The sequence below is a fragment of the Schistocerca nitens genome, chromosome 5, assembly GCF_023898315.1.
Source record: "Schistocerca nitens isolate TAMUIC-IGC-003100 chromosome 5, iqSchNite1.1, whole genome shotgun sequence".
Classification (NCBI taxonomy): Eukaryota; Metazoa; Arthropoda; class Insecta; order Orthoptera; family Acrididae; genus Schistocerca; species Schistocerca nitens.
The window spans coordinates 436,515,507-436,533,034 of NC_064618.1; the positions used below are offsets into that span (position 1 = coordinate 436,515,507).

At 40.5% G+C, this 17,528-nt stretch overlaps 1 protein-coding gene across 1 annotated transcript in view; it reads left to right on the top strand.

Moving 5' to 3' along the window:
- LOC126260508 (PHD finger protein rhinoceros) overlaps positions 1-17,528 on the top strand; it is a 244,715-nt gene that overhangs the window by 180,770 nt on the left and 46,417 nt on the right. Inside the window, exons 16-17 of the mRNA XM_049957839.1 lie at positions 7,090-7,234; positions 12,188-12,699. Coding sequence (XP_049813796.1) covers positions 7,090-7,234; positions 12,188-12,699 — 657 coding nt within the window. The remainder of the gene's footprint in view (positions 1-7,089; positions 7,235-12,187; positions 12,700-17,528) is intronic.

The following is a 17,528-nucleotide window of genomic DNA, read 5'->3' on the forward strand; positions in this document are numbered from 1 at the left end:
AGGGCCTGGAGGTTTATCCAGCCAACCATACTGCACAAAAGAAACAACTTTACACAAAACTGGATCAGTGGCCATTATGGCTGCAATTTTAGTGCTAGTAATAAGAAAACCATGAACAACATTTTTAGTTTTCATGTCTAAATGAAAACAAATCAGTTCCTCTTTATCAAATTCTGGATCTGGACAAATTGATGAACGCGATAAGGTGTCAACCTTTGCATGTTGCATTGTGGGTCAAAAATGTATCTCATAATTGTAACATGACAGGAAAGGAGCCCACCGCTGTGAGCGATGTGTGGTTTTGACTGGCTAGGACGCCAAAGGGTTAGAAAGAGACACCAGTGGTTTGTGGTCTGTGATCAGGTGAAACTTAGAACCATTTAGGAAAACATTAATTTTTTTTTAAGCAAACATAATCACTAAAACTTTTTTCTCTATCTGAGAATAAAGCTGTTTCGCTGAATTTAAGGTTTTAGAGGCATATGCAGTAGGGCATTCTGATCTGTCCATATACTTCTGAGCAAGGATGACACCACAGCTGATCTGAGGTGTGCCCATGGCTTACACATGGTGGTGACCTGGCTGAAAAATGACCTGCAGCTGAGATTTCAACAACTTGAATGCCCAGTCACAAGCCGGGGACCTTTGGAAAGGAACATCTTTATATAATAATGCATGGAGTGGTTGCACCACAGTAGCAGCACCTGGCATGAATTTGTGGTAGTATGCAATTTTGCCTAAAAATGCTTGTAATTTCTTGACAGACATGGAGTGTGGCAACTTGACAGTAGCATCAATAATGCTAATGAGCTGCTGATTCTGCGTGGTGTCTGTTCTTTCAGATATGTTCAAAAGAACAGACACCATGCATTCATATAACAATATATAATAAATAAATAATAGAGGGTTGAAAAAATTGTGTCTTATCCAAATTGTACTTTAAACCTGCAGCCTCTAAAACAAAAATAGAGCACACAGGTTCTGCAAATGTCCCTCTGTGGAGGTGCCAGACACTAGTGTGTCATCTAAATAGTTGATGTAGCCTGGAACTTTTGCAATGAGTCGCTCTAAAAATAGGCGAAAAATAGCTGGTGCACTTGTCACACTGAAAGGTAAAAACTGGTATTGATAAAGCCCAAATGGTGTATTGATAACTAGAAAGTGTTTAGATTCCCAGTATAGCAGCAGCTGTAAATATGCATCTGCTAAGACAGTCTTTGAAAAATAATGGCCTCCCAATAATTTTGCTTGCAGCTCATCAGGACATGGTAAAGGATACGTATCAATGGTTGACTGGCCATTAATTGATTTTGTTAAACCACTGCAAAGGTGTAATTTACCTGTAGAAATACCATCACCAGTGGTGTTGACCATTCACTGAAAGAAATAGGTTGAATAACATAAAGGGATTGAAGATAGTCTAATTCTGCTTTCAGATCAACTTGTTAGTTACCAGCACTGGGTGGGCCTGGAAAAAACAGATGCGGGCATACTATTTCATCATAATGTGAGCCTAAAATTCTGTTGCATTACCCATTCCTGGAGAAAATAAAAGGGAAAATTTGGCACAGAGAGCATCTAACTGTTGATATGGAACTTGATCAGAAACCAAATGCACTTCGTCATCGATGGAGAATACAGATAGTTTAAAAGAGTCCAAACCAAACAGATTTACAGTGTAAGCGTTTCACATAACTAGGAATGATAAAGAACAACGACAGCCTTGTAAGTCACAGCTGCAGAAAACTGTTCAGTGTATAACTTACTCGGAAACACCATGACTGCTGACACACTGTTCACATCCATGTTCCTTTCATCCTCAGTGAGGTTCTGAAAGGAGCTACACACAGAAGCAGTGCGTCCCTTTTTATGGGCCCTTTTATATGTTGCCGAGCACTCAGTGCACATGGTCCATTCGTTTTGAATGAAACAGTATGTGCATGAATGCAGCAGAGCATGAGGCTGTTGCTGTTGTGACATGAACTGTTGTTGTCACAAATGACGATTACCTCTACGACATTGAAATGTCTGTTGGACGGCTGCAGTAGCTTCTCCATTCCCTTGGGAACTGACTGAAGGCTGGGAGGGGTGGGAGGAACTGATTTCTTAAATTTACAGGCTTCTATCTGACTACCTGCAGCCCATGAAACTTCAAATGACGGAGCTATGTTTAATATTTCCGTAAGCATGGGATTTGCACACTTTGGAACCCACTATCGAACTTCCCTTGTAGGAGCAAGACGTACAATTGCATCTTGAACCATTTGTTCCGCATGGATACCTTATAACATTTGTCACAAAATTATGGTGATGACTGTCCATGTAGTTCTATGCGCACGCTCTGTATAACTGTTGTGGCAAGGGTAAAACTCCACATAAGCAGCAATAATGTGAGTATATTGACAGTAATGGGTAGAAAGAATCTTGATAGGTAGAAAGAAACTCATACATCTGATCATAGAAAGACTTGAAGGTTCTTGTAAGGGCCAAGCTGACACAACAGCTGATACACACGAGGTGAGATCCATTAAAAGAAAGAAAAAAAAAAGTGCCTTCCACAAATTTATGCCTCTTACCCCAGTTGCACGGAAATGTTGTCGCAGGCATTTTCCATAAGTGTCCCAGTCTCCTGCTATGCAGGGAACAGCAGCGAATATGTTGTTGGCGGGGCTGCATGTTGTGCTGATGTAGTCGCAGTAACTGTCAGCACATGCTGTTGCATGAGAGGAAAATTAATAACTGCCTCCACGGAAATTAAACTCAGAGGACAAATGACTAAAGTAGAAAATCGGAGTCGATTCCCATTCTCATCACCAAAGTGATCTGACCCAAGAACACTGGAACTTTAGCACATGAGAAAGCTTAAACACAAGAGACAAGCACATACAACAGACAACACAGAAGTGGCTGGAAGAGGCTTGCGCTGTAGCCTATACAGGCTGAGGCAGCTAAGTCATAACACCCCTTGGTATCTCCCCAACCGTAATAGATACAATGATGCTGCTTGGACAGTGAATTTCAGGGACACGAGCTACTTGAATACATCACATTTTATGTTTGTGCAGTTTTTATTACAGAGATATGAGGCCATCTTTGGTTTTTTAAATGGAACCCTATGTTAAATTTTATCGTAACATGATCTGCTTAAAAAGACGGTTTCAAAAATGTGTATGTCGTAATATTTATGCAAATAGTTTTTGAGACACAGATGTGTTCTCATAGCGTGTTCATCCTTCGAAGCGGTGTTGTCCAGTGCGACCTTTCCTGTTGTGTAGAGTACATGAAACATTGTTCGTCCTTCGAATCAGTGTTGTCCAGTGCGACCTTTCCTGTTGTGTAGAGTACATGAAACGTCGCGAGCCTGTCCTCACACAAATACGTCCATTTACCCGACAATAGTAAGACATACTGCGATATTTTGTGCAAAAATTAACTGATGTCATGCAAATATTATTCAGTTATTTGACAACTGTGATACCAAAATAGTTGACAACATATAGCATTAAAATACTACAAGATGTTAATACATTTTAAGTAACAGAAATACAAATGTAAATGAGGATGCCCTTATTGGATACAATTATTTCGTGCGTATTTGTTTTTTATTTGAAAATATTTACTATTGATCACAATACAAAGCAAATACACACAAAGATACAAAATACATACTGTACTTGATACAAAACTTTACTGAAGCATGTGCTCAAAATGCTTCCCCTCTGCTGCAGTGCACATTTGTAGTCACCGTTCGAATGATTTGTGAATGGCTGCGAGGGTGTCACATGAGATATCAGTGCATGCTTCGATGATATGTTGCTTAATATCATCTGGTGTAGTTGGTATTTGAGCATACACTTTATGTTTGATTGCTCCCCACATAAAAAAATCAAAGGGGTCAAATCAGAAGACCGGGCTGGCCACTTCACTTCAGCAAGTTGTCCTATCCAACAATCCGGGAACTTCTCATTTAACAGCTCAGTAGCCACATGGGAAGAGTGAGCAGGACAGCCGTCATGTTGGAATCACATGCACTGACGCAGAGTTAGTGGTACCTCTTCCAGCAAACTGGGCAGAACGTCGGGCATGAACTGTGCATAGTTATTTGCCATTTAGTATACCTGGAGTGACGTACGGCTCCACAATGACTTTTGCGACGATGCCACACCACACGTTAATACTTCACGGTTGCTGATGCTGTACCTGTCGTAGCCAATGAGGTTTCTCTATTGACCAGGAATGCATATTTTGCAGATTCACATTACCGTGGTTGGTGAAAGTCGCTCCATCAGTAAAAAGCACCTGTTGAAAAAATGTTGGATCGTCTTCTAGGCTCTGCAGAGCAAGCCGGCAAAACTCCTGGCGCCATTCGAAATCCACACCGGAGAGTGCTTGATGTAATGAGCGTTGAAAAGGGTGAAATCTATGTCGGTGCAATATGCGTGGGACACCTCTCTGACTTACACCACATTCTGAGGCGATACGTTGTGACGAAACAGTAGGTCGTTACGTGCCAATGCTAGAACGTCCTCTTCATGTACCTCGCCAGTTGCAGTTTTCTGCCTTGTCCTCTGTATGGCATTCCATGATCCCGATTCAAGTAGTTTCTTGCAAATGCGTGCAAGAAGCTGGCACGTAGGACGCTCACGATCAGGATACAGCTCTCCATATTGTTTTATTGCTCTAACAGCATTTCTTCTGCTTTCACCATACACTAGAAGCATATCTAACTTTTCTTCGTTGGTGTACATGTCTGCTACAAGAAACTGTGATGGAAATGTGATGTCTCATTACCCCAGCGGCACATTTATACCCTTCTCTCCAGCTACCTCGTGCGTCACCTTGCGGCATTATCGAAAAGCAGGAAAACAATGCCTTCCCTGTTAAGTTCCTCAGTGGCCAACAGGAAAGGGTGCATTGGACAACACTGCTTCGAAGGACAAACACAATACGAGAACATATCTGTGTCTCAAAAATTATTCACCTAAATATTATGATATACACATATTTGAAACCATCTTTGTAAGCCCATCACATTACGCTAAAATTAACATAGGGTTCCATTTAAAAAATTCAAAGATGGTGACATATCTTTGTAATGAAAACTAGCCCAAACATGAAATGTGATGTATTTAAGTAGCCCCTGTCCCAGCAGTTCACTGTCCAAATGGCATCTTTGTATCTATTACGGTTGGGGAGATTCAAGGGGTGTTATGACTTAGCTGCCTCATCCTGTACAGTCATCAGTTCTAACATGGGGTGCAACCAGTAGACTGTGCACGCAACTGCTGTAGTACTAGCAGGTCAAGTGGCCTCTAGTGGCTGAATCAAGCACAATCTTCCGCATAAACTATGAAACTGCACACACACAAATTTGGTAGTTATAGCAGTTTTTATTCTGCAAGGGAAACTCCCCATCACACACACCTCAGATTTAATTTTAAGATCACCCAGTGGATAGTCCGTCAAAAACTGAACACAGATCAAGCGTGAAAATGGGCAGAAGTCACACTGAACTGTGAAAAAAGAAGCAAAATAGAAACATTGAATGGTCCAAGCGTGGGGTGTGCTGCATCAAGCGAATTTGGGTAGTCACATTGTTGTGGTTATGTGGTCACTGAGTTGGAGTGCGATGGGGGAGAGCCATGTTCATATCTCCCTCGTGCCTTCTTCTGTCCGCCTCACTAACCCCCATTATATTCAAATTTGTGTCTGTGTCATAGGTAATGTCTGTTTGCAACAGCAAGGTGTAAGGAAGGGATGTCCATCCTATTTTGGGATGTACATCCTATTTTTTCTATACAGTACCTCATGTTATGAGTCTTGCGTTCCATTTTGGTAGTTTTGACTCTTGAATTCCTTTGTTGCAACATGGTTCACACCCGTTTAATTGTTGTTTTCATTTCTGTCAGAGGTATATGCAGCATCTCGCCTGCTCTAACAATTTGTCATTTTTTCTTCCGATGGTAATGTGTTCCAATGTATAATACGATAGTTATCAAGACCACAGAAGAACAGACATGTCAGTGGCCTGTCGGGAAGTTCATAATTTTGTGAGGGAAAAAAAGGGGAGGGGAGGCAGGCGGGAGGTAGGGTTGAACACAGATCTCCCGCTTTGAGTCCAACACTGTGATCACACAAACATGATGCCATAGTTCTTGCGATTCACTGATGTTACTTGGACCGTTCACTGTTTCTATTTTGCTTTTTTTTTCACAATTCAGTACACCTTCTGAGGACCAATGACCGTAGCAGTCTGGTCCCTTTAATCCCCCAAACCAACCAACCAACCAACCAACACCTTCTGCCTGTTTTCATGCTTCATCTGTATTCAGTTTGTGATGGACAATATACTGGTCCATTTTACCAGTAAGTCTGAGTGGGGTGCAATGGGGAGTTTCCCTATAATGTCAAAATGTTGGTGAAATTGGAAATTACACCTATCTTTATTGCTGCAGTATATTTCTGTGAGCATAAGTTTTCGAGTGTTGCAACACGTTTAACAGGTTCACAAAGTAACTAAAAAACATTTAAGAAATGTGATACAGAATTGAGCCCTATCATACTGTCTTAGACTACAATCTTTTTCAAAAAGCGCAGATTCTAAAAATGCATAAATGACATTTGAACAGTTAGAAATCTCTCTGATTGCTGTTATTAGTGTTACTATGTTTTGCGTCTAAGTCATTTTGTAGTGCTATAATTTATTTCATGAACTAGGAAATTTATAGCAGTGATCGAAATAGGGTTAAACCTTTATTGCCCCATGAAGTGGGTATTGCAGTGAACTTTTATCTCAGACTTATGCAAAGCAGGGAAAAAAATCTAATTTTGAGCTTGCCACACATTTAACTTTTTTATAATTTTTTTTCCAATATGTGTAGTATTTCTACAGAGTTTCCTTGCAAATTTCTGAGTTTTTGGACTAAAATAAATGTTGTTACATTGGCAGACTTGTTTTTAAGGGATGGCTAGCCAAAATTTATTTTAAAAATCTGTTAGTGTATATCCACTGTTGTGTTAGGTATACCTTTCCATTCTTGATAATTTTCAGTATAAAAGATGATAACAGAATTTCATTTTGCACATCAGGTTGCAGGTCCAAAACCACCAGATGATGTCCCTCCCATGGCTCCATGTGGGGCTGCTTTCACATCCTCTTCACACAACATGGCTCTTACTGCAGCCATGGTTTCACCACCACCACATACAAGCAGTTACAACGGTACATACTCTGGTTTGTCAATCAGTTTTTTACTTATCTATTTTTTATCATATATTACTGCCATGAAGTAGAATATTTTAAGTTTTGATCACAAAATTTGTTTATTTCTTTTCAATAAGTGTTGATGATATAGAGACATTTATGTGCATCATTCTGAAAAAGAAACTTAAATTTTTTAGTATCAGTTTTTATTTGTACTCATAGTGCACAAAGATTAATCCTTTCACTGCTACAGATGAGCTCTTTGCATTCCATGCTGAGATGCTTTTGTTATAACTATAATGTTTGCCAAATGCTGGTGCCTGTGCTGAAAGACACCATTCTGGCCTAAGTGAAGTACTTATCATTCAATGTTTCAAAAACTGTTAAGTGAAACAGTTTGATTTTAGCACATCATACAGTCTGATACCTTTACTCAATAAAGAACTGAATTTCTTTTCATTATCCATCATTCTTACTGCGCTGCATCAGAATTAAGTAAAACATTGTCTGTTCTAGAGACCACATTTCGGACGGTATGAAATACTTATCTTTTGATTTTTCGAAAAATTTTTGGTATAAAAGTTTGATATTTGTACATCTTACAGCCTGATATCTTTCCTCATTAAAGAACTGAATTTCTTTTCATTATGTCATACTTACTGCGCTGCATCAAATTGGATAAATTTTTGCATGAAAATTCGAAGAGTTTACAGATGTCAAAAAGCTTTGCACACAGTTAGATTTTAGCTCATACATTGCAATAAATGAAACATACATAAGATCGAAATTTTATTTAAATTCAGATCAGAATAATGTCTCATTTCGTTCCTGAGTTATTGGGTTTCATATCTGAAAGATAGTCGTGCACATTGCAAATCTTGTGGTCATAACAATTGTCCTACCCAAGATATCAAAACAAGGTTTTCTGCAAATGATAGCACGCAGTGAGGCAAATATGTTGTATATGATAAATACTCGAAACTGTTTTATTCACTGAGATTTGGGAGTAACTCATCCACAGCAGTGAGAGATCAGCAGCTCAGGATGCAGTCAGACTTCTGTAGCACTGTAGAAAAGTACAACTGGTACCCATATAAATACCCACAGCACTTGGGGAATGCTGTAGCATGACGTATTCACGACCACAGTGGGAAAGGTTTAAGTAGTCAATATTTCTTAACTTCAGTAGTAATTGCTTCTTCTGATTTCAGTATAGTTGTTCTTTATTCATGTATGTTATTTCTTATGATGAAGTTAAGAGCAAGGACCATCAAAATTATGCTAGGTAGATGTTTTTTTTGTTTCAGTTACAACTTTGACGTATTTACATATTCCATAGCTTTCTGGCCTTGTAACATTGGCCAATGTGGTTACTTTGAATGGCTGAAAGCCATGGGAAACTATAATCATATTATTTTCCTAGGATGTGCAGTTCTACATGTTTTAATAACAATTATATCTTCCTCAGCCAAATATTCCAGTCACAAAATAGTTTCTCGTTTGGATCACTGGACGAGAACAATTCTGGAGGATGTTGTCATGAGAAAAAAACAGATCTGGTGTTTGGCAAATTGGAATATGAAACATTGATCCTTATAATCCGGTAGGTAGGTTAGAGAATTTGAAAAGAGAAATATGCAGTGGCAGGAAGAATAGAATTTCTTATTAGTTGTGCACAGGTTAACAACACCAAATCAAATAGGAATAATTTAGGAATGGTTGTGGAATAAAAAGTTGTTGCTAATGTTGTCATGGAATACAATCGTACATTCCAAAGTTATCCGTATTGAAAGATTATCTACGACTTGTACAGAAGCCATATTGCAGTTAAAAGAGTTGAACATTAAAGGGAGGCAGTAATTGAGAAGGACACGAGACAGCTTTGTAGCCTTGCAAAGAAAAACTCTGAAAAGGAATAAAATGTTCATGGAGAAAAAATAATAACTTTGATGATGATTTTGTAATTCTATCAGAGACAGCAAAGGACCTGGAAGAGTAGCTTAAGGCAATAGATAGTCTTGAAAAACAATTGTTAGATGAACATCATCAAAAACAAAATTAAGACAGTGGAATCTTATAGGAGGTGACGCTAAGGAAAGATGATAAGGAAGAGAAACATTGAAAGTAACAGATGAGTTTTGCCATAGGGAATAGAAACTTTCGAAATGTGGTGCTACAGAAGAATGGTGAAGAGTAGGTGGATGTATTTGATAGCTATTGAAGAGGTACCAAATCAGACTGACGAAACTGATGGCAAAACTAGGCTGAAAGGAGGGATCGGTTGCTAGGACAACACATCATAAGCCATCAAGGAATTGTCAGTTTTGTAATGGGAGAGGGGGAAGTAAAAATTGTAGATGGGGCTCAAACGTTGACTACAGGAAGCATGTTCAAGTGGCTGTAAGTTGCAGTAATTAATACTGTATTTATGTAGAGATGAAGAGGCTTGCAGGGGATAGGCCATAATGGAGTACTGCATCAAACCAGAGTTCATATTGAAGACCACAATAATAACTCATCTTTCTCAGGCCTGACAGAAATAAAGTTTATACAAAAAGTAAAGATACAAGCTTAATGAGATGAAAAAGTGTTTAACTATTCCTTGTAATATTTATATAATACTAGAAGCCTCACACTCTTTAGCACTGTGTGTCTATAGCCGGCCGACTTGTGTATTATATGTAGTGATGTGCACAAATTTCCTCATGAATCAGTCTATCTATTAGTGGAAACAGAATCAAAATTCCTACAGTAGTTCCTGAGAGTCGCCCGAATCTACAGGCAGAATTATACAGTGGTAAAAATAAATGTTGCATATTGTTTTATTGTCAGCTAGCTGCATTGCCCAAGTATTGATCAGTTTTATCTTCTATCAGCCCATCTTCTCCTCCTCCCCCCCCCTCTGCCCCCCCCCGCTCTCTCTCTCTCTCTCTCTCTCTCTCTCCCCCCCCCCCCCTCTCCCTCTCTCCCCACCCCCACCCCCCTCTCTCTTTGTTTCCCTCTCCCCCCTGTGTAAATACTAATTCTATATCTACATTGAAACATCACAGAAGTTTGATGGGCAGTTCATAATAAGTGGTGAAAAAAAAGTCTTGAGACTGTGTTGCAATGGCGGTCTGCATGCTGATCATAACACACAGACTGTTAAACTTCTTCAGATAGAAGGTTTTGGCGCATACATTTTACAGTCCAAACTTTGTATTCGTTGGCTTTCCGTAGTGTGCAAAATTGAAGGTGTACCTGGGTGTAAGAACATTATCATTTGATGATAATGAGTTTCAGGTGAAATTGATAGTATGTTGAATAAAATATCTTATACCCAAACTCAAAAAATCTGTGGGCATAGATAGTTAATACGTGAAATATTTTCTCTGCTTTCTGTATTTACATTCTCAATAATAGATCATAATTTTTATTCTTTCAACTCTTCATAACTACATATTATTAATGGAATTGTGTTTGGTTCTCTAATTAGTATTTAATATATTTACAAGAAAATATGTTGTTTAAAAATGTTGAATTCTAGTTAATTATAATAATAAAATTATTCACTTAAGAAAATAGCAAAATTACAAGTTATTATTAATAGATAAAAAATGTGGGCTGCCTATGACTGTAAATTCTAGGTTAGGAATATATTTTATGAATAATACTCCATCTTCAGTCACAATAATTTTATTTTCTAACTACGAATGCACTGTGCAGCTACAATTCCATTTGCAAGGAACGTGTAGGATAATGGGCATTAAAGCTGAAGCAGATGTTACACACAATGTATTTATACAGTCCTTGAAAATGGAGTTGCATCTTCAAAATACATTAGACAGTAGTTAAAAAATAAAAATGTCGTGACTGAAGTTTAAATATTATTAATAAACACATCCCTAATCAAAAATTACAAGACACCAAAAGGCTGTCCATTACATTATGAGGCAAAATTCCACTACTGCTAATGTGCACATTAAAAGTAGAGAAAAGTATTCCTAATTAGCGTCCACTCACTCGTGAATGACACAGGAATTGAAATTAAGGGTAGCAGCGTAAAAACTGCAATGTTAAACTCCGTTTTCGAATGTTTTCAAAGGAAAACCCAGGAGAAATTCCCCAATTTAATCCTCGTAACACTGAAAGGTGAGTGGAGTAAGTGTCAATGTCAGTGTCGTTGAGAAGCAATTGAGATCGTTAAAACTGAACAAAGTTCTAAGTCACGATGGAACCCCTATCAGATTCTATTAGGAAGGAGAAATGCATAGGTTTGAGGAGGGGCAGGTGACATAGCGCTTAGCTAGAGAGGGAGTTGTGAGGATGAAGAGGGAGTTGTTGGAGAGAATAGGACTTGTTTTAATTCTGTTTATGCGTAATGATGAGGGACAAATCTGCTTTTTCTTTCTTTATGTATTTTTTTCTTTCTTTACAGAGCATTTGTTTGTTTTATTATGTGTTTCTACAATTTATTTGTACTCTTTTCCTTTCTTTAAAAAAAAAACTGATAAGCATGTGAATATTTCCACTCATCATCTAAAATGTAAGCAACAAAGTCAACGTACTAAAAATTTTATCACCTTGCATATTTCACAAATGGAGTGGAGAAATAAAATTACTGAAAATGAAGGGTCCCTCAGTGATATAAGCTGGATAAAAGTTCTCATATTGTACCATTTTCTTTGCTTGTAGTCAATATGGTTAGGATTTAAACTGTTACTATAGTCATATAATTGAATGGCTTGTATCAAAACTACTGTTTCAGCATCAACTACATAAATATACACATAAAAGGTTGAGCAGTCACACATAATTGTAGTAATATTTCAGAGTTACAGTCTTTTTTTTAAGTTAACTGAATCATACATATTTGCAAACATATATTCTGATATAGTATTTACAAATAAACAATTTAATAGCTGTATGGTTGCTGTCTTCTTCCTCCTCCCAACCATATTGTGAAAGTTTAATTAAATGAGCTTTCATTTTGTATGGCTGCAGTGACATCTCCTGCAGTGATGCCTGAGGCTCCACTTACCCCAGCAGCAACATTTGCATCGCCTGTTGTGCCACCAGCCGTCACAACAACGGTACCTCCTACTAGCCAGCCGCAGCAGCAGCAACCACCACAGTTGCATGCTCCACCAACACCAGCACCAACACCAACTCCAACGCCTGTTTCTACTCCAGCTCCTGTGCCAACGGCTGTTTCAGAAACAAAGCCTGCTCCTGCAGGAAAGCGATCCCCTGCAAAACCAACACGGACTTCTGCACGGTTCATTAGCCAACAGCAACAACAACAGCAGCAGCAACAACAGCAACAAGTGCAGAAATCACCTGCAGGCAAATCACCAAGAGAAAGTGGTTCTACTAGTGCGACTGGACGGCCAGGACGAGGTCGAGGGGATGGGGGAGGCCGAAGAGGGCGTGGAAACAGCCGAGGGCGAGCTGGGAGTTTCATTCGTGGAGGACGAGGATCAAGGGGGCGAGCCCGTTCTCATCATCATTATCAGGTAATATTCCGTTTCAACTTTCAAAATTGCTGTTGCAATAGAGTTATAAGAGAAGGAAATGATTCTTCTACAATAGTTATGTAAAAGTAAGTGTAGAATGTGCATCCCAGAGCTTCTGATGTGCTGCACTGCTCCAACAGTGAAGTATGTCTGCAGAAGCAGGAAGAGGTCTTACTACGTTCTTTCCTTCACAGTTGCCACACCTTGTCGCTAGTTTAACACTATAGGGTGAAGATCTTATATTACAGCCTTGCTTTGATTAGAAAGGTACATTCATGTTCTGCATGCTATAAACAGGTACTGATAGAAATACAGGAGCATTCAGAGTGTGACACGTACACATCAACAAAACTGAACTTTTACCTGAATAATTTAACTATATCTATCATTGTTAGAATATTTAGACTTCAATTCCTAATTTTTAAATTCATATAAAAGGGTTTATACACACTGGGACACCTAGGAAGTCTTGGAAAAACCCAGAAATTTTTTAAGATTCTGGAAATTTTTCATTGTTGTAGTTTTCACTTAAGTTTTGTAACTCTGACTGGTAAGAACTGATACTGTAACAGAATTTTACTTTAGTCCACTACTTCAGAATAACACGGCAGCAGAAAACGTAAATTAGAGAATAATGCCAAAATAAAACTTCAGTTGCAAACAAAATGCACCGTTTACAACAACAAAACACAGTGCACACACAAGTGTCTGTCTGCAACAAAATATGTCAAAGACTGTGCAATCATTCATAACAGCAAACTGCTGTCAGTGCAGCTTTCTCATGAGCCTCGCTTCGATGAACATGATGTCACAGCTGTTTACATTTCTAACAGGTCGCTGGAAAATATTGTGAATGATGGTTTGGGAAGCATTACTTTTGAAGTAAATTTCCTTTTACACAAGATGAATGATGTTACATGTGAGATTGTGCAATGAATTTCTTAAATCATGCAGCATTAGACTCTGATTCAAAACTTAATATTGGGGACCAATCACTTAAAAAAATTTCAGACCTAAAAGCCCAGCCATGTATGCCATTACTTAAGATTTTACTGGCACATTTGTGTTTGATATAACTTAAAGCTGTGAAACAAATACTAACAAAGAGATAGAGGGGCTGGCCAGTACTTACCTCAGATCAGTACAGCCGATAGATACACACAAAACAGAACTGAAAATTTAAGTTCCTAGCTTTCGGAACAAATGTTCCTTCATCGGGGAGGAGAGAGGGGAAAGAAAGGGGAGAAGGGAAAGGAGATTCAGTTACTCACAACCCAGGTTATGAAGCAACAGGGAAAGGAAAATGGTTGTCAGAGGGAAGCCAAAGATATTCTACTGTAAGTACTGTGCCAGCTTCAAACCAAAGAGGATGCATACAGAAGCAAAGAGATATATAGTATAAAGATAAACACAACTATGTAGGATGAAAAGATGCGTGAATGGCTAAAGAGGAAAGGGAAAGAGGGGAAGACTGAAGAGTGAATGGGAGTGAGGTTGTTTAACGTAGGTTCAGTCCAGGGGGATGGCGGGATGAAAGGATGTGTTGGAGTGCAAGTTCCCATCTCCGCAGTTCAGAGGGACTGGTGTTGGGTGGGAGAAGCCAAATGGCACGTACGGTGTAGCAGGTTCCTAGGTCCCTAGAATTATGCTGGAGGGCATGCTCCGCTACTGGGTATTGGGCATCTCCTAGGCGGACAGTTCGTCTGTGTCCGTTCTTGCGCTCAGCCAGTTTGGTTGTTGTCATGCCGATGTAAAAGGCTGTGCAGTGCAGGCTAGTCAGTTGATAAATGACCCGTGTAGTTTCACACGTAGCCCTGCCTTGAATTGTGTATGTTTTGCCAGTAGCGGGGCTGGAGTAGGTGGTTGTGGGGGGATGCATGGGGCAGGTTTTGCAGCGGGGTAGGTTACAGGGGTAGGAACCGCTGGGTAGAGAAGGTAGTCTGGGAATATTGTAGGGTTTAACAAGGATGCTACGGAGGTTAGGGGGGCGACGAAAGGCAACTCTGGGTGGTGTGGGGAGAATTTTGTCAAGGGATGATCTCATTTCAGGGGTTGACTTGAGAAAGTCATATCCCTGGCGGAGTAATTTGTTGATGTTTTCGAGGCCAGGATAATATTGGGTGACAAGGGGGATGCTTCTGTGTGGTCTGGGGGTAGGAACGTTGTTGTTGGACGGGGAGGAATGTATTGCTCGGGAAATCTGTTTGTGGACAAGGTCTGCAGGATAGTTGCGGGAGAGGAAAGCACTGGTCAGGTTATTGGTGTAATTGTTGAGGGATTCGTCACTGGAGCAGATACGTTTGCCACGAATACCTAGGCTGTAGGGAAGGGAGCGTTTGATGTGGAAAGGATGGCAGCTATCAAAGTGAAGGTACTGTTGTTTGTTTGTGGGTTTGATATGGACAGAGGTGTGGATGTGAGCTTCAACAAGATGAAGGTCAACATCCAGGAAGGTGGCTTGGGTTTTGGAGAAGGACCGGGTGAAATTCAGATTCGAAAAGGAGTTGAGGTTATGGAGGAAATTAAGGAGTGTTTTTTCACCATGAGTCCAGACCACAAAGATGTCATCTATAAACCTATACCAGGCCAGGGGAAGCAGCTGTTGGGTCTTCAGGAAAGCCTCCTCCATGCGGCCCATGAAGAGGTTGGCATAGGACGGAGCCATCCTGGTTCCCATGGCCGTTCCCCTGATTTGTTTGTAGGTCTGGCCCTCAAAAGTGAAGTAATTGTGGGTGAGGATGAAGTTGGTAAGTGTGATAAGGAACGAGGTTTTTGGAAGATCTTTGGGTGGGCGTTGGGAGAGGTAGTGCTCAAGGGCAGAGAGACCATGGGTATGTGGGATGTTTGTGTAAAGGGATGTAGCATCTATGGTGACAAGAAAGGTTTCAGGTGGGAGAGGAGTGGGAATGGATTTGAGGCGTTCTAGGAAGTGGTTTGTGTCTTTGATGTAGGATGGGAGTCTGCGGGTGATAGTTTGTAGGTGCTGGTCTACCAGAGCTGAGATACGTTCGGTTGGGGCTTTGAAGCCTGCTACAATGGGACGGCCAGGATGGTTCTCTTTGTGGATTTTGGGTAATAGGTAGAAGGTAGGGGTATGTGGCTCAGGTGGAGTGAGTAAGTCTATGGAAGCCGTTGTGAGGCCTTGTGAGGGACCTTGGATTTTTAGGATTTTTTGCAGCTCAGTCTGGATGGAGGGAATGGGGTCCTGGGTAACAGCTTTGTAGGTTGAGGTGTCAGAGAGTTGACGCAGTCCTTCTGCCACATACTCCACACGGTCAAGTACGACAGTTGTGGAGCCTTTATCTGCCGGGAGGATGACAATAGAGCGGTCTATTTTCAGCTCCTTAATGGCACGGGATTCAGCTGGGGTGATGTTGGGGGTTGTCGGTATGTTCTTCAAGAAGGACTGGGAGGCAACACTGGATGTGAGGAATTCCTGAAATGTCTGCAAGGGATGGTTTTGGGGGAGGGGAGGAGGATCCCTTTGAGAAGGCAGTCGGAACTGTTCTAGACTGGGTTCAACACTGGGTCTAGTATTTGGGGGCTGTGTTTGGGTAGTGAAGTGATATTTCCAGTTGAGGTTCCGGCTGAATGAGAGGAGATCTTTAACCAGGGCAGTGTGGTTGAATTTAGGTGTGGGGCTAAAAGTTAAGCCTTTTGATAGAACAGATGTCTCTGGAGGAGAGAGGGATCTGGATGAGAGGTTTAGGACTGAATTGGGACTGGTGATATGTGGCATTTGACTGTGGTTATAGTTGAGATTTGGTCTGTGTGGGGTATGTGCTGGGATGGGGAGATTGAGTAGGGTGGCTAGGCTAGGTTTGTTGGCTATGAGGGGGGGTTTGTTGAAGGTTCTGTTGTGGTTGGTGTTTGTGAGGGATAGGGAGAGGGACCCCACTTCTTAGGTGTTGCACTAGCACTGTGGATAGTTTTTTCAGGTGGTGTGTGGCATGGAACTCAAGTTTGCAGCTGGCTTCTAGGATGATGTTCCTGAGTGTGTTCTCCAAGCAAGGGTTTGAGAGGTGGAGGACTTTGAAGAGTGATAGGAGCTGTTGGGAGTGGTGGTTACATGAAGTAGTGTAGAGATTCAGGACAAGTTGGGTAAGGGCTAAGGATTGAAGGTTCTGGAAGTCCAGGAGAGACTGGTGGAAGGAGGAATTGCACCTGGAGATGGGAACTTTTAAGGTAAGACCTTTAGGGGTAATTCCAAAGGTTAAGCAGGACCGGAGGAAAAGTATGTGGGATTGCAGTTTGGCTACGGTGAATGCATGTTTCCAGAATGAATGTAAATAATGTGGTATAGGATTAGGGTACATAGTGGGTAACTGGTGGGTAGGGAAATTAAATAACTAAAGTTGAAATAGTAATCATAAGAAGGAATAAAACACGGAGGGAAGGACGAGAAGGAAAGAAATTGTGTTGGTAATGTTCAATACCAAAGGAAGACCACTAAATAAGAAAAATATGGAAAAAGTTGACCAGACCAAGCAAGTATGTCCAGATCAGGGGAAAAGAACACACGTTGCTCAAAAACAGAGATAGCAAGTGGCGAAAAAAGACCGCGCGTGCCGCAAAAGCGATTGCGCGTGCCGCAAAAAAGATCACGCGTGCCGCAAAAAAGATCGCGGGTGGCGCAGAAATGTCCCAAAAAAATTTTCTTGTGGCAGAGAAAGATAGCCAATGGCACAAAAATATCACCAGCAACAAGAAATCGACGGAAATGGATGATACTGGTAGGTATGGAAGAGATTGTTGGCAGTGATTGTTGGCTGGGAAACAGCGAATAACGAACGTTAAAACTATGGAATGTTGAATAAATAAATCAATAA